General features: G+C 34.9%; 3 protein-coding genes across 6 annotated transcripts; 1 reads left to right on the plus strand and 2 right to left on the minus strand.

Moving 5' to 3' along the window:
* Positions 1-7,693: 7,693 nt before the first annotated feature.
* LOC120342093 (BLOC-3 complex member HPS4-like) lies at positions 7,694-13,421 on the plus strand. Of its 2 annotated transcripts, XM_078110443.1 has the most exons (12): positions 7,694-8,320; positions 9,598-9,741; positions 9,955-10,062; positions 10,573-10,680; positions 11,108-11,202; positions 11,614-11,724; positions 11,802-11,915; positions 12,222-12,289; positions 12,459-12,592; positions 12,776-12,847; positions 12,924-13,072; positions 13,221-13,421. In XM_078110443.1, the coding sequence occupies exons 1-12, from the start codon at positions 8,219-8,221 to the stop codon at positions 13,303-13,305; spliced, it is 1,290 nt and encodes a 429-aa protein (XP_077966569.1). In that variant the 5' UTR covers positions 7,694-8,218; the 3' UTR covers positions 13,306-13,421. The 2 variants fall into 2 exon arrangements, with proteins under 2 accessions (XP_077966569.1, XP_077966570.1); XM_078110444.1 differs by lacking the exon at positions 7,694-8,320 and having other exon boundaries at positions 9,610-9,741; positions 9,962-10,062.
* Positions 10,057-16,750, minus strand: LOC120342092 (rRNA methyltransferase 1, mitochondrial-like). 2 transcript variants are annotated; one of them, XM_078110445.1, is made up of 10 exons: positions 16,722-16,750; positions 16,425-16,545; positions 16,292-16,355; positions 16,130-16,208; positions 15,735-15,882; positions 15,021-15,223; positions 14,849-14,942; positions 13,896-14,031; positions 13,672-13,821; positions 10,057-10,387 (listed from the first exon to the last, which is right to left on the minus strand). In XM_078110445.1, the coding sequence occupies exons 2-10, from the start codon at positions 16,479-16,481 to the stop codon at positions 10,248-10,250; spliced, it is 1,071 nt and encodes a 356-aa protein (XP_077966571.1). In that variant the 5' UTR covers positions 16,482-16,545; positions 16,722-16,750; the 3' UTR covers positions 10,057-10,247. The 2 variants fall into 2 exon arrangements, with proteins under 2 accessions (XP_077966571.1, XP_039266707.2); XM_039410773.2 differs by lacking the exon at positions 10,057-10,387 and adding an exon at positions 13,361-13,468.
* Positions 16,751-17,279: 529 nt separating this feature from the next.
* LOC120342091 (lysosomal acid lipase/cholesteryl ester hydrolase-like) lies at positions 17,280-23,521 on the minus strand. Of its 2 annotated transcripts, none has more exons than XM_039410770.2 (7): positions 21,688-23,521; positions 20,352-20,533; positions 19,425-19,631; positions 18,959-19,152; positions 18,482-18,680; positions 18,081-18,268; positions 17,280-18,015 (listed from the first exon to the last, which is right to left on the minus strand). In XM_039410770.2, the coding sequence occupies exons 2-7, from the start codon at positions 20,461-20,463 to the stop codon at positions 17,671-17,673; spliced, it is 1,245 nt and encodes a 414-aa protein (XP_039266704.2). In that variant the 5' UTR covers positions 20,464-20,533; positions 21,688-23,521; the 3' UTR covers positions 17,280-17,670. The 2 variants fall into 2 exon arrangements, with proteins under 2 accessions (XP_039266704.2, XP_039266703.2); XM_039410769.2 differs by having other exon boundaries at positions 21,712-23,520.
* Between the last annotated feature and the right edge of the window lie 225 nt (positions 23,522-23,746).

Genomic DNA, 23,746 nt, shown 5'->3' on the forward strand with positions numbered 1-23,746 from the left:
TGGATTCAAGTTTACCGCAAAATACTTTGTGAACGGGTATATATTTATATTTCACTCCATTATGCACAAGTTTTATCGACTTCACGAATTATCAAAAAAAATATTATAGCAGTTGTTCATGAGAACTACGTCAGTAAAAATATTAAAAAAATTTCTTGATTGGATCTTTGATAAAAAATGTTGAAACAGGGTTGAAATTGTTAATTTATGGTTGCAACTAAAATAACAACTTTGGCAGAATGTGGAAATTTTTAAATCATGACGACTTTTGAAAAATTCCTAAAAATTAAGCAGGCATGACAGAAAGTATTGCCATATTCATATTTTAGAAAAAAAAGGAGGACAAAGTGGAAGTACCCAAATATCTTCAACCCAATGGAAACTACAATAATCTTTTCCCAGAATGTTTGCTCATCTCAATTATCTTTATTTAATTTTTTAATTATATTTTACACATGCCAAAGCTGTAATAATAATGTCAGGCAGATTAACAAAAAAAAATTTTTAATCATATTTTTATTATCCCACTTTAGGAAATTATGTTTATAATCGCGCAGGAAAATTGAACAAGAATGCAGTTATCGAAGGTTAGTTTTTAGTTAAAATCTTATATTTGAAAAGAATAAAAGTCAAAACATGAGCAAATATATGATCGTAAATAATATTATTTTGTGTTTAAATTAATATGACTCTTGTGTCATAATTCTTATTTCATTTGGTGCAACAAATAAGAGCCAAGTCCTAATCAAGATGTTCCAACCGATATCAGAGCTGTAAACGCTCTCAGCGTTTGGAATTAGATCGAAATTCAAGATTTCAGGATGTTCCAACAAGTTGATTGACTTTACAAGATAAGATAAAAGAATGACATATATTTATATATATATTTAAACATTTATACAGAACAAATTGCACCTTTTCAATTTTAGAACCATGCTGCTATTTCCACCTGAATTGCTAGTCTGCTGAAATTTTCTAGATAGATAAAAGTAACCGCCCATGTCGACTTAATCTGGTTGATATATATTTCGTAATACTGTTTTTGCTTGTATCTAAGGACAAAATTTTATTTGTTGTTCAGCATTGGTTGTTACTTTCAGGTCGTCTGTACGCTTGTTTCGAAAAATTGATAAGAAACTAATCAGAATATGTCTCATAAAAGTAATCAGAATTTGTGTAAAAAAATAAAACAAAGTAACTTTTCCGTTGTTTAGCCTATTTACAACGATGTTGACCCATAGTCATATATGAAATGTAAACCAGATTCAAAACTATTTTTTAGATACAGGTTCGAAAAGGTAAATAATTTGCCTTTGGCCGGAATTATTTTCAACGATGTTGAAAAATTGGCGACCTATTGCAAACTTAAACGTTGACTACAAGATCATGGCAAAAATTATATCAACCTGCCTTAAAAAAGTGCTGGATGGTGTTATCACAAAGACCCACGAATCGACCCAGACTGGAGGATCTATCCAAAACTTTCACAACAACCTATACACTGTAATACGTCATTCTCGTGAGAAGAACCTCTCAACATTTGCCATGACGGTAGACCAACTTAAAGCCTTTAACATGGTCGACCACAAGGTTGCCAACTTTGTGTTAAGCCATTCCGGGACACCTTAATGTATAACCTTAGTGTTTGAAAGTTGATGCGACAGAAGCTTGTGAACACGAATTACATCAAAAGCAACAGTGCGCGAGGGATGATCGTGAAGCGTTATTTTCACAAACTCCAAGCTTCTAAATAATTTGAAGTTGGTGTGAAAATAACGCTTCACAATCATCAGTCGCGCACTGTTGCTTTTGATGTCATTCGTCTTTGGGAGATAAAACCAAAAAAAAAACAAGAAAATTGTTAAAGTTGTACTGAGTAGATTCAATTATTTCACAATAAAAAAACGCAAAATAACATTCTTTCTGGTATTTAAATTTGTATTTTTCTTGGGATTTTGCCGCTTTAAGAAGATCTTAGTCATTGCTGATAAGCTCGTAAAACTCATTGCATGACATATGAAAATTTAATTTCATCATCAGTTCAGCTTTCACAAGATTAGAGTTTAGTTTGTTTCTACTATTGGTTCAAAGCGCATTCATAATACTGAACACTCTTTCACAAATCGCGTGTGATACTGGAATTGACAGGACAAATGACAAAGACGTAACAGTTGTGTATCTTCTGGCTGCTGAGTGGCAAAGAACTTCACCCATCTGTTTGAAACGTCACAAGTCGATCGTAAAAGTTCACTGCGAACCTTTCTCAGTGCACACAGTTCTTCATACAATTTATCGAAGTCGAGACTTATGCCCAAGCGTTCAACGAGTGAAAACAAGCCTGTCCATCCAAGAGCAAGTGGGGCTATGTCCTTGAAAAACGAATGCTCATAATCCTACCATCTATGTACGTATGACAAACTACGTTGAAAAAAATGCTCAAATGCTTGCGTGAATTTCTGCCTATCAGAAAAATTGACTTCGACAAAAATTAATAAGTTTTGTAGCATTGCTTCCATAAAACTTGTCTGCATATCGCTGCTGTAACTTTTACTCAAAACTCATCATTATTTCATGCAGTTCTGTGGCAGTTGTAGAATTTGATTCGAGCCGTTTAATGGCTTCTTCAAAAATATTCAGTACATTTTGTACAAAATTCAAAATACAATGTGGCAGAATGTTAAGGCTTTCTTCACAAGAAAACCCTGTTCATGTAATGTCAGCTACATTGTCTTCCCCATGCGATATAAAATATGATTTTAGCGCTGGCCAACACAATAACAGTCTATCAATAGCAGGTATTAGACTTAGCCACATTGTAGGTACATGTAATAACTCGCTAATTATACGACATAATTCGCCCAAAATCAATAGGCTTCTGGTCCGAGATATGATGAATGTACATAAAAATTCTGGAGCAGATTCAATCTCGTTTTCGTGAGATATCGCGTGCATCTAACATACAGACAGACAAATACCTAAGTTGTCAGAGCATATGGCTTGAAATTTTCTTAAAAAGAGAAGTGGTTTTCAACATGGTTCTGTGACATTTTAGGGTTCCGCCGGTACGGTCCAGGGATTCTAAAAGCTCACATTCAAATCTACTTTCATTCATTCATCACATTCAGAGTCTATATTAATATATGTACAATGTTTAAAAAAAATCAAACATAATAAACTTGCTACACTTTGAAAAACAATTTGTTCAGTACTTTTGCTTATAAATATATATATATAGTATATATACATTTATGGTTTCAAATGATGTTCCTGTTTCATCTGGGTTGAAGTCTTGAGTCAAGTTGAGTGAATTACAGGGGTACGTTTCACTTGCAGTCAGTTGATTGAGTCTAGAGGGGTTGGTAGCATAAAAGTCATATTGGGGGTGTCAAAATAGGGCTGACGAAATCCAGTCGTTGCGTGTCAAAATGGGAGTGACAAAATATGTTGGTCGTCGAGTCAAGTTAGGGGTGGCGAAATACGGTCGGTGCGGTCAGATTGGGGTGACGAAATACGGTCGTTACGTGTCAGATTGAGGGTGACGAAATACGGTCGTTGCGTTGTGTCAGGTTAGGGGTGACGAAATACGGTCGGTGGTGGTGCCAGATTAGGGGTGACAAAATACGGTCGGGGCGTGTCAGAACTCAGAATGTAGATGACAAAATATGACTGAGCGTGTCAGATTACCGTAAATCTGGCAGTAGGGTGCCGGTACGCAATCAGTGACAGCGAGCTGGATGAATCAAGGATCACTAAAATTTGAAAATGGAATTCGCCGAGTATTTATATGTTTATTGTAGCAATTGAGCCTCTGTTAATTGCTATCAACCTCAATAAAGATGTGAGGGGTATACCGGTAGTGACGCCAGGAAATATAGAATTAAAAAGAAGTTATTTATGAAATCGATGATGACAAACCTTGAAAAGGTATTGGAAGGTATGATTCATGAAATGGTGCATGCATCCGGTGTTTTATTGCATGAATGAGGAACCGATCACGGACCAAAATTTCGGAAAAGAGCACGCCGTATTGTGAAAACAGTCAACGCTCAAAGGAACAATCTTCTCTCGGAACTTCGCGCCCTAGATGTAAAATTCAATGAAATTCAAAAAGTCAAAAATGGAGGCACAGTTAGGAGGCCAACGGTATGAAATACATCTGCATATTTATTATCTTGTAGTACAATGTTGCCTGAAATACGTTTGTGTTCGTCGGGAGCTTCGAAACAAGATATGAAAAACGAGTAATAGAATATTTTACAGTTAGTTAAATTTGTTTTAAGAAAATTTCCATGTCCTCAAATAGTGTCAAACAATTTTTTTTCTATTTCTAATATTTTATGTGACTTAATTATGCATAGAAATAACATGAAAAAACATGTTTTATTTCATCGTGCAAAGTGATTGTGATTTAATTTAAATTTGACGTACGACTGGGATCACTCTGCATAGAGAGACTAAACCTAACAAAATCTCTCTATGCAGAGTGATCGAGTCGTATGCCAAATTTAAAAAAATCAAAATCAGCTCGAAATAGTAACAGATTTCTCATATTTTAAGTAGAGAGCTTATTTGTTTTGTCGGACCTCCTGAAGTATCCGCACCAAGATGGCGCACAGCCTGAACTCAGGTTGTGTACCAGGATAGGGTTCAGGTTATGCGACATCTTGGTGCGCATGCTTCAGGAGTACCGTTTTGTCAAACAGAAAACAATAACACGATAAAATATAATTGTAAGCAACAAATTCTCGGTATGGACGGTATAGCAACTGGTATCAATACGATCATGTAAACATCGAGATCAGTTACCAGTACTACTTAGTATTTATAACGTGAAAGACAAGGGCTTTAGATGTGATAAGCCATTTAGGATGTGATATTGTAGGTTTGTCCGAAACCATCAATAACTTTCAATGGAAGAATAATTTAGTTGACATGCGTTCGGGATGATATAAGCAGTAATTAAATATATATACCTAGATACAAATTCAGACAAATTACCTGCTTGATCAATTATGATATTAACGAATTTGACATTTTTTATTGATGACTAAAATAATAGGCGAAAGTTTACATGTGAGTGTATGGCATTGGTTACTTAAAACATGTAAATGGTGAATGACTCAAAGTAACGTCTATATAGGGGTATTAAAACGTCACTGCAATAGTCAAGTTGTTCAAGTGTTAAAGATCGGAGCAACGAAGTCGGTATAAAAAAGCAATCATATGAAAATTGGGCTTAAATGTTTTCGTATGAATAAGGTCTACAAGCATCATATAAAATATCAGGAAGAATACCCATGTTAGAATGTAATTTACACTGGTTTTTCATTCTTTTAGTAAGGAACCGAATTCTATGAGAATGTCTTTAAGAGATGAAACGCTATTCAAAAGACGTTAAGTCAGTGAAACGCATTCTTTAGTGCAGGGTGGTCCAACCTTTTTGGCCGAAGGGCCACATTTAGTTCACAAATGATCGCGCGGGCCACTTGACATGGTGGTTATGTTCTAGTTTTTACTTCGCCGACTGCAGATTAATGAAAAACAAACAAAACCCGCAAACCAAAATTATAAGCACAATGAAAATACGAAGATACAGTAAAATCAAAAGTTTTTACTACGCATATATATTTCAATGTCAAGTATGACACCGCTTTTATCTAATAAGTTTGTCAATATTTGGTGCGATGGACGAGGTGGCAATGCAGAGCAAATTTTTCATTAGCGAAATTAGTGATCTCATGGGGGATTTGACATGGTCCATCTGTGAAAAAACTTAGCACAAGTAAGTGCTGTCAAATATTAAGGTCATGAAAACTGCCACCCTTAGCTTCGCAGAAAAAAGACAGAAAATCAGATTGAAATACATGGCAGACGATAAAAAATAAATTCAAGCATTTCTCTCCAGATATTACGCCCACAAATGGACATAAAAAAAGCTCTCGATAGCTGGATGGTGCTTCTCGCGTGTTAAACGACGAGGAATAACTTTTTATTAGATGTTTCAATATTGGCTCAGATTTATGAAAAACATTGGGATTCGAATAATATCGCGCGGGCCATTCGGAAACCTTTGGCGGGTCACATGTGACCCGCAGGCCATGGGTTGGTTGGACGACCCTGCATTAGTGCCACCCACATATATATTCCATCTGATGCATCTAAAGATGTACAAAGTCGAAATGAGAAAAAGTTTTTGAAAGAAATGGGTCCAATCAGAAGATTGCACTCGAAATGTTACGGAGAATCTTTTAAATGTTTATGTAAATATTTAATGGTAATTATACGGCTATGTGCTAATCGGTGGAACCTTTTAAATTAGTCCGTTAAATTCTAGATTCGCTGGATAACATTGGATGCCACATTTGAAATATACAGGGTGATCGCTATAGAAAAGCAGAAATTTGGAAGCTCGAATGAGATCAGGGATAAAATGCATTCTTATTAATTTCTTGGACTAAGATACTGCTATGCACAGACGACATTTTTAGCATTCATGGATGTAATATAGCATATGCTTTTAATTAATAATTTTATTAAAGTTATTCTTTGTAAAAATTAAATGTTTGATAAATTTTCTGCTTTTATAGCGACAACCCTGCAGTTCGCATAGACAAGCAACAGTAGCAATAAATAAACTGTAAAACAAGTATTATGAGAATGATTGATTACAGTTGATCTAATGACTCGTTTTTAGGCAGGTATTTCTCGATGACTTCCAATAGAGCCAACATTACGACATATTTAAAGAAACCTTATAGATTCGATTTTATTATGATGGCAGAACAGCAGCATGGTTCAACATGGTCCTATATATTGCCAAACATAGCGCATATTCAAATAATTTAATGAAAAATATAAATGTATCATAGTTTATGAATAAATTATGTAACTAAATTTACTAAAAATTGAACAAGTATCTTTTTACTTTGATACTGAACTTTTAATACATTTAAAACAAGTATCGGAGAGTATAAAATAAATATAAAAAAAAAAATTTCAAGCCACTTCGTGAATTCTTTAGAAATGTAGAAAAATTGCAGTTTTGAATGAGCGATTTTTCGAAAACCTACTAAAAAGCCAGCATTACAACATATTGGGAGAAAAAAAGAAATCTTGTAGATTCGAATTTATCGTGGCAGAATAGTAGTAGTACGTTTTAACTGGCCATATATAATACCAAAAACATAGTGTATATTCCGATGATTTTATGAAAAATATATATTTATCATAATTAAAAGTGGTTTTGTATTTCAAATAAATTTAATAAATAATTGAAAAATTACCTTTTTTACCGTATTATACACCGATACGGAACGTCTAATACACTTGGAATGAGTTAGGAATGGTATAAAATAACTATAAACATTATACGGCCTCTCGTGGATTTTATTTTTAATAATTACAGTTTTGGTTGGTCGATTTCTTGAAAACCTCCGATGAAACATTACGAAATATTAGAAAAAAGTAGAACCCTTCTAAATTTCATTTTATCATAGCAGAACAGTAGCAGCACGGTTTGATATGGCTGTATATAATCCCAAACACAGCGTATAATGTTCGATTTTTTAGCAATTCGAAAAATATTTCAATGGGGTTTTGTGTTTCAACTCAAATTTACTAAACACTCGAGTAAATATTTCTTAAAACTATAGTCTAAATTTCGTGTTCTACGTCTAACAAGTTGTTGTAATTTGCGTAAATTACAATGTAATAGTAGAACAATTTACGCCCTCTTGCGGATTCTTTGAAAAAAATTCAATAGTAAAAATAGGTCTTCTTCAAACAGCGATTTCTTAGAAATTTCAAATAAAGGCAACATTAGGACACATTGGGAGAGAAGGAGAACCCGTCTAAATTCCATTTTATCATGGCAGAACAGTAGCAGCCCGGTTTGACAAGGTCATATATAATATCAACCGTAGCGTATATTCTTCGATTTTGTAACTTAAATGTAACTTATTTTAAAGAGGTTTCGTATTTCAACCAAATATTCTGAATAATTGAACAATTATCTTTTTAACTTTGTCATAAATTGACACTGGAAATCTACCACCCCTGTAGTTATCGTCGACTAAAATACAAGAGCCACTCGGATCAAGCGTGGACAGGCCGTCGTTCCCGTCTTCGCTGCAATCATTCGACGCTGCAATAGCTTGACGCGCGCTGCAGCGTTTTTAGCTGATCTGTTCCATCAACAAAAGCTTACGCTTACAGCGATATGGAGAGTTTTGATTGGATATTTTTCATTTATGATGATGACTTGATTCTGACAGAAGAAGATGATCCCGCGGAAGCGATATCATATTTTTATCCACAGTCGGTGAGTCGTAGCCTAATCCTGTAAATGCTAAAAGGGTCGAGCATAGGGTCCAAGGGTCCATGCCTATCATGTTGCTATACTTTGTTTATCGTTTATTACTTATCGATCTTAAGATCGGTAAGTATATTGATAGGTATTTGTATGTATGTCTGTCTGTCTGTTAGATGCACGCGATATCTCACGAAAGCGAGATTGAATCTGCTCCAGATTTTGCATGTGCATTCATCTTATTTCGGACCAGAAACCTATTGATTTTGGGCGAATTATGTCGTATAATTAGCGAGTTATCAATCAATTATTTATATAGTGATCTAGATTTTTGTAAAGCGAGAGAATTTTGAAACCCGCCGAGTGTGTGTGTGCGATGCGCAGTGCGCAAGTTACAAGAGCGGATGAATCGAAACTGCAGTTTCTGTTTTGGGGGATCCCCTAACTATCGATCGATAAGTCTTCGGTTTCCAACCGATATTCTCGTAATTGTGTATTGATAATTATTTACGGTATATTGCGAAAATAAATCCAAATTAATGTATTTGTAGTTAAATCGGCAAATTTTCTTAGGTTTTGGTACGAATAAGTCCAGAAGTCCATGCATCTGAAAACAAATAACTGGCTTAATAATTCCATACTGAACATGGACTGGTACAAAAGACTAAATAAATATTGTATATCATCTATAGCTTATTCCTGTATTTTTGTCACATTCTCATGTAAATATCTGCCCACAGATTTGTCTTGAGTCTTAGTTGATTTATCAGAGGAATAAGTAAAGTCTTTTCCAAGGTTTCTTCTATTCAATCATGAGGTGCTGTAAAGGCATGCGTACATGCCTTTACTTTTTTACATTCACGACTCGACTCAAGAATTGGAATCTTTGGAAAAATCTGACATGTTTGGCCTTGTTTGCTAGTTCATTAATCGAAATACATGTTGATGATAATGTGACTCTTCTCAAATTCTTTCCTTTAGGAATAGACTGTCTTAGATTACTAAAAGAATCGCATATTAAGTTCCAGCCTGCTGTGTTCTATAACTGTGTTATTTGCCTATATATGCTGACATAAAAGTAATGCATTACAGCATTTTGATCCATAATACAGTTGTACGTAAGCCATTATAAAATTGGATATATTGATATAATAAGTTTTGTAACGAATATAGCCTACATATAGCCTCGGATTTTCTCAAATTCTTTCGGTGGAAGGACATCAATAATTAACTTAATATGTTTGCTGCGCTGGAACTTGTACTGATTTTTATTGAAAAATTACTTTTAGATGACAATGGATTACCAACGTTTATTAAGTGGACATTTGATTGGTCTTTACAGAAGTGTTACAAAACTGCTGGGTAGTCCACCTGAAATCATAAAATTTGGAAAAAAGAAGTTTACTATGTTAAAGTCTGAAAAGTTTGCTATTGTAAGATGTACATTGTGCTTTAAAATATTTGACTGTTTTAAAACTTGCATTACTAGAACTAAACACAATTAACCAACATACATATATCAAACAGCTGAAACTTGTAATAAATGTTGCAAATACTTGTTTATTAATAACTACTACTAAATATTATTCAAAAACACATAGTATAGGTAGTTTAAACAATACTATGTGTTGTAATCGATATATCAGTTTCTAGGTGTTCCAGTGGACAAACATTCTGACATGGCAACTATAAATATGTGCGAGTTCATTGTTGATGTACTTTTGTTTTTTAATTCATCGATCAACTATCTAATAGTGAGTTAACCTTATTTTATATCAAGTTAATCATTAAATTGGCTCAAACTAGCTACCCAAGCAGCCCAAAGGTCTCGTAATAGTTGAACCAGAATCAGTAGGTTGTTGATACTATATATTTTCATGAGTCTCATCAAACTACGACATAATCATAGGCTATGGAATTAGTTAGCCAGTTATTCGTTTCAGATGCATGGATGGTAGTGGTCGTAAAACCAACCTATGGGGATGAGGAGTCCAGCAATCCTGTCACACATTATTATTTCCCACAGGATGCGAACCAACGCACCTCCAAGCTGATATTCCAATGTTGGTTGTGGATGGTCTAAAAACAAAAAGGTTGATAAATCTCTATATCTTTAATATGATTCATTGATGTCAATATTGAGTTCAGTTTCTTCTCAGCTTGTCCGTATTTTCATAATTTCGAAAGTCATGAAAGCAGCATTCATCAAACTTACTAGCAATTTATTTTATTCGTGTCTTGAAAGAATATTACCTGTATTGCAGGAATCAGAATTCGAAGAAAATCGGATTGATTTAATTCTGGATAAAATATTCTCAAGTCATTGGATATTTTTAGAATTTCAGGCTTCATCTTTCATCAGTTATAATGGGGTAAATATAATTCATTTAAAAATTGAAAAAAACACTGTTCATGAAATTCTAGCGTTACGTCCTGCTGGCTCCCTGTACCAGTCTTATTTGACATGAAGTATTCCAAACATCCGCTTATTGCAGATCATTACCCCTTGAAGATAACCGTGCTTTGCTCGCTTTTTATTGCCTCATAAATGAGATAGGGACAGACAATTTTCAATTCACTAGTAAGTGTTCCATCAAACGGCACCAATGATGGCACCAATCTCAATCAATACGGCCTCTATGTTGCTGTCTCAAATGTCTTGTTTTCACATAACAAAATCCCAAAAGCAACTATGGTATGTCACTGTCATAAATCAAATCATGTAAACTGTTGGAGCTAGCTGAAGGAAGTCTAATCTGGTGGCTCCACTTTCTCTTCACAAAACATTTTCTTTCCTAGTTAAACCAATCCATTATGTTGAAATGTGCAAATATACTTGACTTCTGCTCTAGACACAATGGAGTGTTTGGTAGTTGTTTACTTTTCCAAGACAGGTATTTTAAAAATGAAAGATTCCGGATGAAATGAAGAGTTGTGATTTGCATGAAATTGTGTTTAAAGCGAACTTATAATTGCCAATATTGAAAGTTGGAAATTTTATCAGTATAATTCATTTGCAATCTAAAACAAATGAATACATTGATTACATGGTGTTGAAAAATACTGAATGATAGCAAGGAGGTCAATACTCAAATTCCCAGTGAACCATCTAACATATTTCAAAAAGTTGTTTGGTCCAGTTGTTGAAAATATTGTGCATACACAAATACACCTCAAAATTCCACCTGTAAAAAAGTTTCATATGCGAACTATTTTCTAACTGTTGTGTCTAGAAATGGCTATATAATGTCTTGTGATGGCTGCTAAATATTTGAACCAACTTGTTATAAATATCTTACTTCCAGCATTGTACAAAGTTTAATAAACTCAAAGTTAACAAGGCTTGCGCAACTATGTGTTTCATGTCCTGGTGCTTTTAATGGACAGTGCAAACAGCTTGGTTCTCAAGTGTACAGGTATTTATTGAATCGCAAATACCATTATTAACATTCTAGATGTAAGCTTATTCACTAATCATCTTACTCCATGACAGGTTTGTGCCTGTCTTTGTGACAGTGGAAGAATACAATGCAATTGTTGCTAAACAGAGGAGAAAATATGGTGATATTGAATGGGAACCACATACCTGGGTTGGATATTGTGCAAGGTAATTTCATATTATTCTGCATTGCTTCAGTGATAAGCTAATTGGCATGGTACAAATCGCACATAGAAGGCTTTGTCTCTTCACATTGAACTTGCATACCAATTTCAATATAAATTATCAAAAACTATTCCAGTTATTCAGCACTAGCTCATAAGTGGTGTAAATGTTGTGTATCTAGTGCCCATTTGGTTTCATCCTGGTCCTTGCTCACTGGGGTTGTTGATCAGAAGTTGGAACATCCAATTGTAAATAACTAAGCCTTCTAAGAAAGAGCAGGGATGCCAATACACGTCAATGCTTTTTCAGCTCAGGAAGTGATTCTCCAAAAGATATGCCAGCCGAACAGACTGCTGAATCAAAGGCCCAGACAACTGGTATGTGTAGACATCACAAAGAGACATCACATGTAACTACATGGTTTCAAATGTGTATTGCTTACATTTCTGGTGTGGGGTATCTCACTTATGCCATGTCATTGCCGCAAAAATTCAAATAAAAGTATAAGGGAATTATCCAAATAAAATACATTGTTGTTTCTTACAGATAGTCAAGAAATGTTGGCATGTTCAAATACCAAAGAACTTTCATTGCTTGTTTTTAATGAAGAAAAAACAACACTGCTTATTCTCATGGACGAGTTTTCTGATCAATATAGCTTGAACCTGACAAAGGAAATGGTAGATCATCCTGTTTTTTTTTGCGTATGGGGCTGGCACTCTAGTTTGTGACATTATCAAAGCTTCTGTGAGATGATATTTTCAAATCTGAAATTTCCAAAATTAACTATGGCAGCGAAATCTTTTATACCCAACTGCTTCTCCGAATCAAAATTCTGCACTAAATGTCACAACTAATTACAGGTGGATGAATGCTTACGTGATTTAAAATGTATAGCTCAGGAACTCGATCCCGAACTTCGGGGAGAACAAAAGGTAAAGACAGTGTGTATAATCAATAATTCAGAAACACAATGGTTGATGAAATAAAAACTGTCATTTAATCCTTCAGGAAAGACTTGTTGTGGCTAGTTCGTCCATGTCTGGAAAACTGCAGGCCAATTTTGTGGATGACCACATGGGAAATGAAGACAAGGCTCTAGTTTCTGCTTGTCAGGATGATTTCAATATAAATGATACTTTTGAGGAAATGACGTTGACGTAAGTAACAGCATCTGCCTGTACTGAATTTAATTCGCCTGGGTTTATCGGAGTTTTGTAGGGCTCGGTAGACTGTGTTAAATATCAATAATGAAACAAGTAGTTTGTGGGTAGAATGCATACGTATAAAGAGTCTCTCTTTTTACAGTGACACTAAAGGAGTCCTCAGGTTTGAAAAAAGCTTTTACTGTTCTAAATTTTCATTGGATAAGGGGATGAACGGAGGAGAGTAAATGGGATCTATTCATTCCTTTCACCCAGCTGCTGCAGTTTTATAGAAGAACAATCTTGTTTACAGCCTATTTTATTACAAAATCAAAAGTGCAATAAATGAATGTATGTATTACTTGTATTCTCATTGAATCCTTTTTTTCGTCATTTCATGGAGTATGACGGCTGTAAAATAGCAAGTGGCGGTATAAGGGTTTATAAATCCTAGAACATAATGATCGATTTTTTTTAGGAAGCCAGGCATGTTCTTGATTTCGATAAAACCTTTTTAGTTCAGCACCAGGAAAGCAATTTGGGAGATTGAAGATACAAATGAGGAATTTTTAAAACATTCACGGGTGCCAAGTCATAAAAGTTTCAACAATTACCTGCCGCTGTAGATACATTAAGACTTCCAACAAGGTTTCTTAATGATTTCTGGTGGGAATCTTGTTCAATACATGGTGGTGAAGCTTTAATTGAAACTAACATTGTACAAAGGTCTAGTAGCTCGGCTGGAATTCCTGATCCTTCATTTCCTGTTACAAAATGAAGAATTTTACATTACAGCCAGTGAAAAATAGCTTAGTCGAATTTAACTACTGTTATTTACCGAATATAATAATTGAAGGTTTTCCAATATGTGCATCACTAATATCAAGCACTGTGGGCGAGTTCTTAAGACTGTTGTCGAATTGCTGTTCTTCGGATACAGTTCCAACAATGTTCCAGTCTGTTTTCCTGAGAAACTATATAAGATAAATTTACTATAAAAAGTCTTGTTGAATTTGTGCAGTTGGTATTCGAGGCATTTGTAGCTACCTATATTAAAAGCGTTTTTTTTTTGTTTTATCTACATTTAACCCATTAGCTTTAGACCGGACCAATCGGGGGCTTTAAATTTTGCGCTATAGGCTAACTTTGTCATTTTGCATTTTACTCTTCTGGTTGTGAAAAAAAAAATCACTTTCGTGTTACAAAGAATCAAATTTTACAGTGGTTAAAGATTGTTGTTGTCGCGGAAATTACAGTACCTCTATGGAATTATTTTTTCACTTCAAATTTCTGTGTGAAGACGTCTTCAAAATCACACCGTGCCATGACCCCATTTCAGCGATCTCGTCAGACTAACAAAAGTTTCACATTCATCTTAATAGCAGCAAAAATACCACAAAGACTTATCCCAATTTAGGCCTTCTGTGTCAAAAAATGTTGATATTTTTTCCATTACATCTGCATGCACTTTTTGCAGTTGTTTATATTCATAAATATATCGCATAAAAACAAGTAGTTGTGAGCATAACGCTAAAAATTCATTATCCTCTTCGTCTCCACCTAATTAATTTATGTAAAAAGAAGTTTTCTATACTTGTTCAAATCAAGATGAAAGCAAGGAACAAACTTCACGAGATAAATCAGTAAGCTATTTCTGTGGCGTACGTGAGAAGTGGAAGCTAATTTAAACATCGTCCAAATAGCCCTATTCTATGTTCTTCTACTGTGTTTTCGGTTCAAAAATTGGGGGTCCGCAGACACATAAAGTTTGAGAACCACTGCTTTCTATACCTTAACGAGGTAATCTGGATCATCTGTAGAATGAACTTGAAGAATTTCTGCAGCTCCGCTACTTGCTTTGCTGAGGACTGGTGTGATGGGAGCACTATATGAAATATAAAATGCTGTCAGATATCACAAGAATAACTGTTAATCCCACTGCTAGCCTTTCTTGTATACTTACCAACCAGTTGTTGCTATAACATTGTCCACATTGAAGTACAGACATGATCTCAAAATTGCACCCATGTTCATTGGATCTATTATACCAACCAGCAAAATCCATATTGGAATTTTTGAATGATGAGTAGCAGTTGTACAGAGGGTTTTGCAAGATTCTTCATCCAAATTTACATATGGAAGTTCTCCGACTTCCAAGCAAATACCCTTGGATTAGTGAATCAGTGTTTAAAGAAAACAGACTAAATCAGGGTCTCTAAAATGGAAATTGGCGCTGGAAATATGGATACAGAGTGTAAATGTCAATAGCATACATAAGTTTGTAGTAGTTTAAAATGGAATTATCTCTTGGAAGGCTATAAGTAATATTTTTTATAGTTTCCTCTGGTCCAAATATTCAACCATACATATTTTGAACAGATTTAGGCGCTCCAGAAGTGTATGTACCAATATGGAGATAACTAGTTTTGTTCCCCTACCTTACATTAAGTTGTGTGAAGCCTATATTCACTTCGCTAACACAGACAGTCCCCGAACTCGTAATAGAACCAAAATAAGGAAAATTGTGGCCTAAACTGGCCCATGGCCTACGGGAGTACCAATTTTTCCACTAACAAATTTGTGTCCCATATTTAATCTATACATATCGCCTTTGCCCTGGTGTTGATTTTTGAGGATGCATGCCCAATCATAAAATTGAGGTAACTGCCAAACCAACCTGATGTGGGCGATGTGATGACATATTATCAAGTGTTCGTCTATCTTTATATGATGTTGGTATTCCTCTTTTACTTGCCAATTCTATAGTTTCCAAAACTCTTGAATCCGATGGTTCTGAAGTCTCCCATAATTTCAACAAATGTAATCTAAGGAAAATGACATTCTGATTAATATCATTGTAAACAAGGATGTAGACCAGTTTAAAAAATGGTCATTTCAAGCACTTGACATCCTACGTTAATATAACAAAAAATTGACCTCATCATTCTCCGGCTGATATTGGAGAAGTAGCTGCTACCAGCCAAGAAAATGTTAAAGACCCGCCAATAGAAAGTCCAAATTCAATTACTTCCTGAATTAGGCTAGGACAAATTGAAAATGTCAAATACTTACCGAAAAATTGGTCTTCTCGATATCTGCAAAGCTATCTTACATACTGAACGGCCATAAAGTACTTCATTTTCCAGAAGACCTGCATTTTGTAATATATTGTCATTTGTCACATTATTTTGTGATTTGTCCAACAAATAAAAATAAACTTTGAATCAAATATACCTTTAAAACTTTTAATTTTATATCTGATCTTTCCACTGGCACTATATAATCGTAGAAGTCTCACCTGCCAAACAAAAATGTATCAAACAAGTCCATCGAGTCAACATTTCGGTGGGTTTAGAAAAGAACTCACCTTAGGAATAAACATGTTTGAAACTTTGCAGCAGATGGGATAAGTTCGAAAAAACATAGTGTCTGAAGATATGATCAGGTTTGTGGCAAGTTATACTCAAACAGGTGCTCAAATATGTTACCTAAATATATAAGATTATTATCAAACGAGTCATTCGAATTATCCTAAAAGCAGCTTCATTCTAGCCTACCGAGCTAATTCATAATTATCAAAAACACTAAAATAAATTCGGTCACTCAAGACTTATTTTGAAGGCTATTCGAAGCATTATTGATTAAAATAATGTAAAGTGTGAACCTGTGAGATTTTGAGTTTGAACTACTGTATTGATGAGTCACTCTGTGTGTTTCACAGTTGATTTTTCCTGATTTAGGTTCTTCTCCTCTTCTGCAATAAAATCGTCTGTATCGTAAATTACTTTGAGAACTAATGAACAACTTGGGCAAGTTGCTTCTTCTTCACCAGCTTGCAATGCTTCTAATGAAATTTCAAACCTAAATAAGGAACAGAAAGACAATGACAAGGCTGTTAAAGCTGTAGTTTTCAAATCTTCAATCAAAATTTTACTCCTGGGATTATAGTTTCCTTACATTTTACATTCTTCCAAGTGATCAAATAATGATTAATAAGGCTTGTTATTTGATAATATAATATAAACATATTCAAATTTGATTTCTTCATTTACCTGTCTCCACAAGGACATGGATAATAATACATCTGATCATCTTCATCAAATTCAAAATCTTCAATCTCTACTTCGTCATGATAGATAGACATTTCAGATTAATATAAATTTACTTTCCAAATCAGATAAAATCATTATAAAATGTTTCTAAAATAGAATTTGGTTCAAAATATTATCATAAATTCAAAGAAATAAAATGTTATGAATGATAAACTGGGAATAAAATGGTATATGTATCATAAATGACGCCTGCATTCAACAGATTTAGCAATCCAATGAAGTTTTTCATTGGAAAGTCAAATTTATTAGTTAAGTTTAAATATTGCATCCATGCAGAGAATACTTTTGACATTAAAATATTCAATAAAACATACAAAGCAGTGAGTGGGCATGCATGGAAAATGAGGTATTGTGTAAAAAAGAATGAATTGGAGCATTGTAACTAAAAAAATTGTTTAAAATATATCATATTTTGGGACTTAAAATATACATGTACAACTGCCATTAACTATTACATTCACATTCAAAAAGTAATAACGTGATAAATAAATATAGCTTAGTTTACAAATCAACATGTCTAGATTCATAATTTTGAAATTCGATTTCAAAGTCTTTTATCACTTCAGCCAATTCTGTGTATAATGTATCTGCTGCTTCTGAACCATAAAGAAATTCTAAATGATCCCAATCTTTCAGTTCTTTTGTTTTAACCAATGTTTTCAACCGTGGTAGTATAGACAGAACATCTTCTGAATCTGCAAACCAATCATCAGAACCCCAATACAAAGCAATAGGAGTTTTTATTGCACCCAAGTCATATCCTGGTGGAACAGCTGATCCATATTTTTCTATATTTGATTCCTCTGTATCAAATCTGTATTTTCTAGTTTCATTATGCCATATCATCTGTACAAATAAATTCTATTTAGTATGAGAATTTGCTTTTAACAGAAATCTTCTTCTAAACTTACTTGTGCAAAATGTATGATATTTTGTATCGATGTTCCGGCAGGAATGTGAGAAATATACACAGGTAAACGATCCCTGCAGTATCGTCTCGGGCTAAAACCTGCTATATTCAGCAACATGTTTTCCCCATGGATTTTTACATCAGGATTTCCTTCAATAAAATTGTGCAATTTTGTTCCAAGCCATTTACCTGAAAAAATGCAAATATTACTCTTTCGAAAGATTCACTAAAAATAACTATGAGAGATCCCCTCTCATACAGACACTGACATATACTAGTGGTTGCCGTTTGAAGATTTTGAGTAACTGAATATGAAGTTACGACAGCAAAAAACAAACACCATCTTATCAGCGAATTACCTTCAGTCGCATTTCGAAAACATCAAAACAAAACAATACCAACCTGCTTCTGAGTTTGGCAGCAATTCAGCCCCACCCATCATCCACTGGCCCATCTCCAATGTATTGTAAAATTGAGCTAGATATTTTATGGGACTTTTTATTCCTTTCAAATTGAAAACAGGACCAAGGCCAATAAACAAATGAATTTTTTCATTGAAATCTGGATCTTCAGCTAATCTTGCAAACATGATTAATGTTCCCTGAAAAACAAGTTTGTGTAATTTGTTAATATTAAATAAAGCAGATGGATATTAAACAGAATCCCATTTATACCAGTGTCGTGAATATGTTGCTCAATAGACAATAGGCATAAGTATAAATTTTGATGTGTCATAAAAATTTTACTGAAACGCAAGTTGTCTTGTCTTAAAGGATATGCATAAAGGACATAAAATCACAGCCCATGCAGGTTATCTAAATAACTACTTGAGGATTGAAAGTTTTATACATTTTTCAGTTATCATATCAATGTTAATACCTGAGAGTGGCCAATATAATAAATTTTCTTATTTCCTGTTTTTTCAATTATGTAATCGACCATTGCTGGGAGATCAATCTCAGAGAACTGTTGCCAACTATATCTCCAAAACTTTTCATCAACATTTGGATCTAATTTCACATGACTTCTAGAGTATGTGTTTCCTCTGACATTTCCCAACCAAACATCCAATCCTGTAAATATGGAATCTCTTTGTTTATTTCATGTATTGCCTAGCAATAGTTTTCACTATTTATCATGGGGGATATATAATTAAGTTCGAGAGGACTAATGAGTCTACACTGTCATAGTGTCACGGTTTTTCCCACCATCAAGACCATGCATATCAAACAAATGTAAATAACATGGGCTGGTAACTGCAAGAGAGATCGTGGCTTGCAATATGATGAAACATCCTTTTTTCCCTTATGGGATAAATCAACGAAAAAACATTATGGTAACTTGCCATAATCCGCTAGCAGAAATGCTAGACTGTCGTTTCTTCCATTCGAAACCCAGTTGGCAGAATCAGCAAGTAGTCCATGTTGTAGTAGAACTACTGGTTTCTGAGTTAATTTCTTATCTTCTGCCTCGTCTTTGCCATGAGGTATTCTGTGAAGACCAAGATTATAACCATCACTCGTCATCACAGTGTGAAGTTCGAATGGATAACCTGCAAATTTTGGAACAAATTATATAATATCCATTTGAAACTTGTCCTCAAACATACATAGGCAACTAGAGCTAATATTTCACAAGTACACTTTATCTATGGCTCAGACCTCATACAAAATTCAGTCTAAGCCATCATAACGAGAGAGGCTTTTGAGTATTTCTGCTTTATGGGTTCGTGTTCCCAATAACACCAGGTTAAAATTATTATTTAATATTTAAAGAGCCCATTCAGCTCAAGTGTATGATAAAAGTATGTAAATTGCTTGGGTAGGACTTTGAAAAGATGTAAAAAAGCTTTTTAATGTGGGATAGATTTGATACAAGACAATCTAGATCAGGGTGGTCCAAACCCAGGCCCGCGGGCCACATGTGGCCCGCCGCTTCATTATCTGTGGCCCGCGTCACATTCGGAGAGGAATCAAAAAATCGCATTTCGTCATAATATTAACCAAAAAATCTTTTGACATATCATTGCATGACTAGTGTTATGGCTTGCTGAGGCAACTTGCGAAGTCAAACGAGCAAAGTTTTTGGCATTATTGTGGCCCGCGGAGCTGCCAATCTTGGACCACCCTGATCTAGATGTAGAATAAAAGCAGAAATGATTCTGTTGACAATATTAGTCAAACTTGTAGAATATAATATAACATGCTCACATCGGTCTTTAAATTTAGGTTTACCACATGACCGTTCTCAAAATTTGGTCAAAAGAACACACCAGCATATTGTATGATTTCAGGAACTTTCATGAAACATTCAGGAGCCAGTTCTTTCTGATTATTTTGCCCACTATCAGACTGCTTTCCCCAATCTTCAATTTGTTTCTTCATTGAGAGGATATAATTTTCCAACGAATTATCATCTTCTGAAGATTGGGATTGATGGTTCACCGAGGCATCACTACGGAAATTGAAGTTTTATTTATGATTTTATAGAGTCATGGATATAACAAGAAAGCAAAAGACACAAATGCAATCGATTGTTAGTTGTTTACCTTGCTGTAAAACATTAACACATCGAATTTAATGACATAAAACTAAACATGATTACTAATGTTGAGCATCTAATGTCTTCACATGTATGTAAATCATAGCTAGAGGTTTGAAGCACGATATTGCTTGCTAGATTTAGAGTATATATGCGGATTTAACATGGTCAAAATATCTTAATTGAATCTAGAACAGTGCTCGTCAACCTTTTTTGATGTCGTACACCCTTTTATCGACCGAAAACATAATATTTAAAAGATAAACATGTTTACACCGACACAATATTTCGTTATTTGTTTGATGCGGTCACTGCTCCTTGGTTCCAGTTGTACAAAGTGAGGTAATAACCTCAATTCATGTGCCCCTCTCATTAATGTAACTTTTTATGAGAGCAGAAAACGCTTGTTAACTGTAGTTATATTACTGCCACCGAGACATCGTTGCAGTTTTCAATTTCCTGAGATTTCCCTTTGTGTCGAATTTGACCGTAATTCAAGTACACTATAGAGAAACTCCACAACACCAACAAAATCGCCCACAAGAATAATATGTTAGGAAAATTCAAAAACGAATGACATTTCCACAATTTACCATTTTTGAACAATTCAACAAGAATGAATCTATTTACAAAAGGCATTACAACAAGGCGATAACAGAAATTTTGGGAATCCCAGACATTCATTGTGTATGAGTTTAAACACATATATATTCTGTGCGTTATTTGTGACAAGTCGTCATTTTCTATGAATAAATTAGAAAATACCATATTGTATATTAATGTATAGCTTATGACACATAGTACACCCTCTGAAGTTTTTGGAACACCCTGGGGTGTACCACACACCCGGTTGACGAGCACTGATCTAGAAGTACCATTGTAGCAAAAATTTGTTCTTGTTTATATAGAGTCAATGAAGCGGAATAATAGCTTGTGTGGTCTAATACCCAGGTTCTCCTGTCAAGTTTCTAAATTTTGCCATGTTCATATCAGAAATCCAAGTAAGTTTGATATGTGAATTATACAAAGATCTAACCATCTCTTGCATATAAAGTGTGCATGTATACCTACAAATTTAGATTGAAGTATACCTCTTAGCCATCAAAGTCCTTATGAAAAATCCACACAGGACACCAGCTGCAAAGATTATGCCTTCTTTTTTAAGGAACCGTATAGAAAGTTTTCCACCAGCGAACAACATTCTACTGAATATACAGATTCTACCAGTAAAATTGAAGATACTTTATTACGAAATTAATCCTTAACCCTTCGGCAACATCAAAAGTCAATAAATTGCATGCAACTTATGTCTTCTTACTCAATAATTCTACACTTTAGGATCCCATAGACAACATGGCAGCAGTCCAAATTGGTATCACCACTAGCATGTTTTGGTTATACAGTTTAGTTCATGAAGAATTCGTCCAGCTGCTAACAAATTTATCAACTGCTATCCCACACCTGTACACTGCCCTCGCCCAACTGTTTAGTCTATCATCCACGCTCCTCTATCAGTCTATGGCAAATAAGAAGAGTACATTGACAAGTCAATCTCATAAAAAGAGCTATGAATACCCCCATTCCAAGCCCTATTTTACATCTTGAACCTATGCTGCTTGTCATAGCAGCTCCAGACAATGAACATTATCTGTAGCCTATATACTGATATAAGATTTACACATTTATCCTGAAGAAGAAGAAAGTCGCCTAATCATGCGGGAGTACCATCACCCTCTCGTCCATGGCTGTATGGGATTAGTTTTTGTTATTTGTTTTCAGATGCCCAAGGAGTCTAAGAGTTTTAAATAAAATTGAAAAGATGTTCATACAAAATACCCGACGACAATTACCCTATTCCAGTATTCTGCTATTTGAAATATACCCTATCCAGACCACAGGACCAAAATGCTCCGCTCTGCTCCAGGCAGCCAGGGGACAGCTGGGTTTGCTTCCCGAGCAACAAGTTATTTTACAGGGGCTCTTTGTGAGACAGACCCAAAACGCTTCACACTCTCAAACACACCCTTTTAAACTGCAGTGTATGGTAAGTCTGCAAGCGCTTTCATGCTTTAGTGAGAATAACCTAATCTCGCGTCAATGCTTTAGCAAACTGGTGAAAAATATACAGATATATCTGTATATCAACACTTCACAACACACTTTGTTAAGACAATTGAGCCTGCAAACCCCCAGGCCTAAATCTTAAGCTTTTCAGCCTGATGAGCAAACTAAGACCTGAAGACTGTACGACTACCGGTACGGTACCAAAGAAAATCAATCGAAATGCACTTGAAATAAAAATTGCAAATGAAAGTTCAGACAAAATAGATAGAGAAATCTGAAAAACTACCACCAGATCAGAAGAAAGCTGCTCATTTCAGCTGTATACCAAAATACACGGCTGTAACAGTCAGTTACTTGGCCTGCTGCCCGTCAGACTTTTGAGGTCAAACAGTAAAAGTCAAAAATCATGCAAAATATTTGAAGCGCTGGACACCGGACATCAGGACATCGTTAAGGTAGGACTGTACATTCTGTTGCCTGGGGACCTTTTTTCCCCGGCTCTGTGAACATCGCTACATTTTGGCCTTCTTCAAGCTTTTTGAATCCGTCCATCTTGATGGCAGTATGGTGAACAAAAACATCGTTGCCGCCATCGCTCGGGGTGACAAATCCGTACCCTCTGTCAGCATTGAAAAACTTCACTGTACCATTAATTGGTTGAGACATGATGGAGTTAATCTAATATCACTTCTTCTGATAATTACGTGGACTTCGCTAATTGAAATAACGAACAGTTGTACAAGCTGAAGCGTGAGTGACTGAAGCAGACGATCGCAGAAAAAGAGAGCACATGTGAATTTCGAAATCAGCGAACTAATGTGGCGCTAGAGCTCCACAAATTCTCACGTACTTCTAGTTTCTGGAAAGTCCGCAATACTTTTTAATTTTGATATATGGTAAATGAATACTGTTATACACTAGAAAAAAACAGAGCCATTATATAACGGTTCTGAAAAAACTATTGCTCACCTGAAAAAATAGAGCGGAATTTCGAAATTTTTCGCGACTCCTGTCACACCAGAGCCATTATAATGGCTCTGGTCACACTAATAAAGTTAGTTA

Source organism: Styela clava, chromosome 3 (genome assembly GCF_964204865.1).
Source record: "Styela clava chromosome 3, kaStyClav1.hap1.2, whole genome shotgun sequence".
Classification (NCBI taxonomy): domain Eukaryota; kingdom Metazoa; phylum Chordata; class Ascidiacea; order Stolidobranchia; family Styelidae; genus Styela; species Styela clava.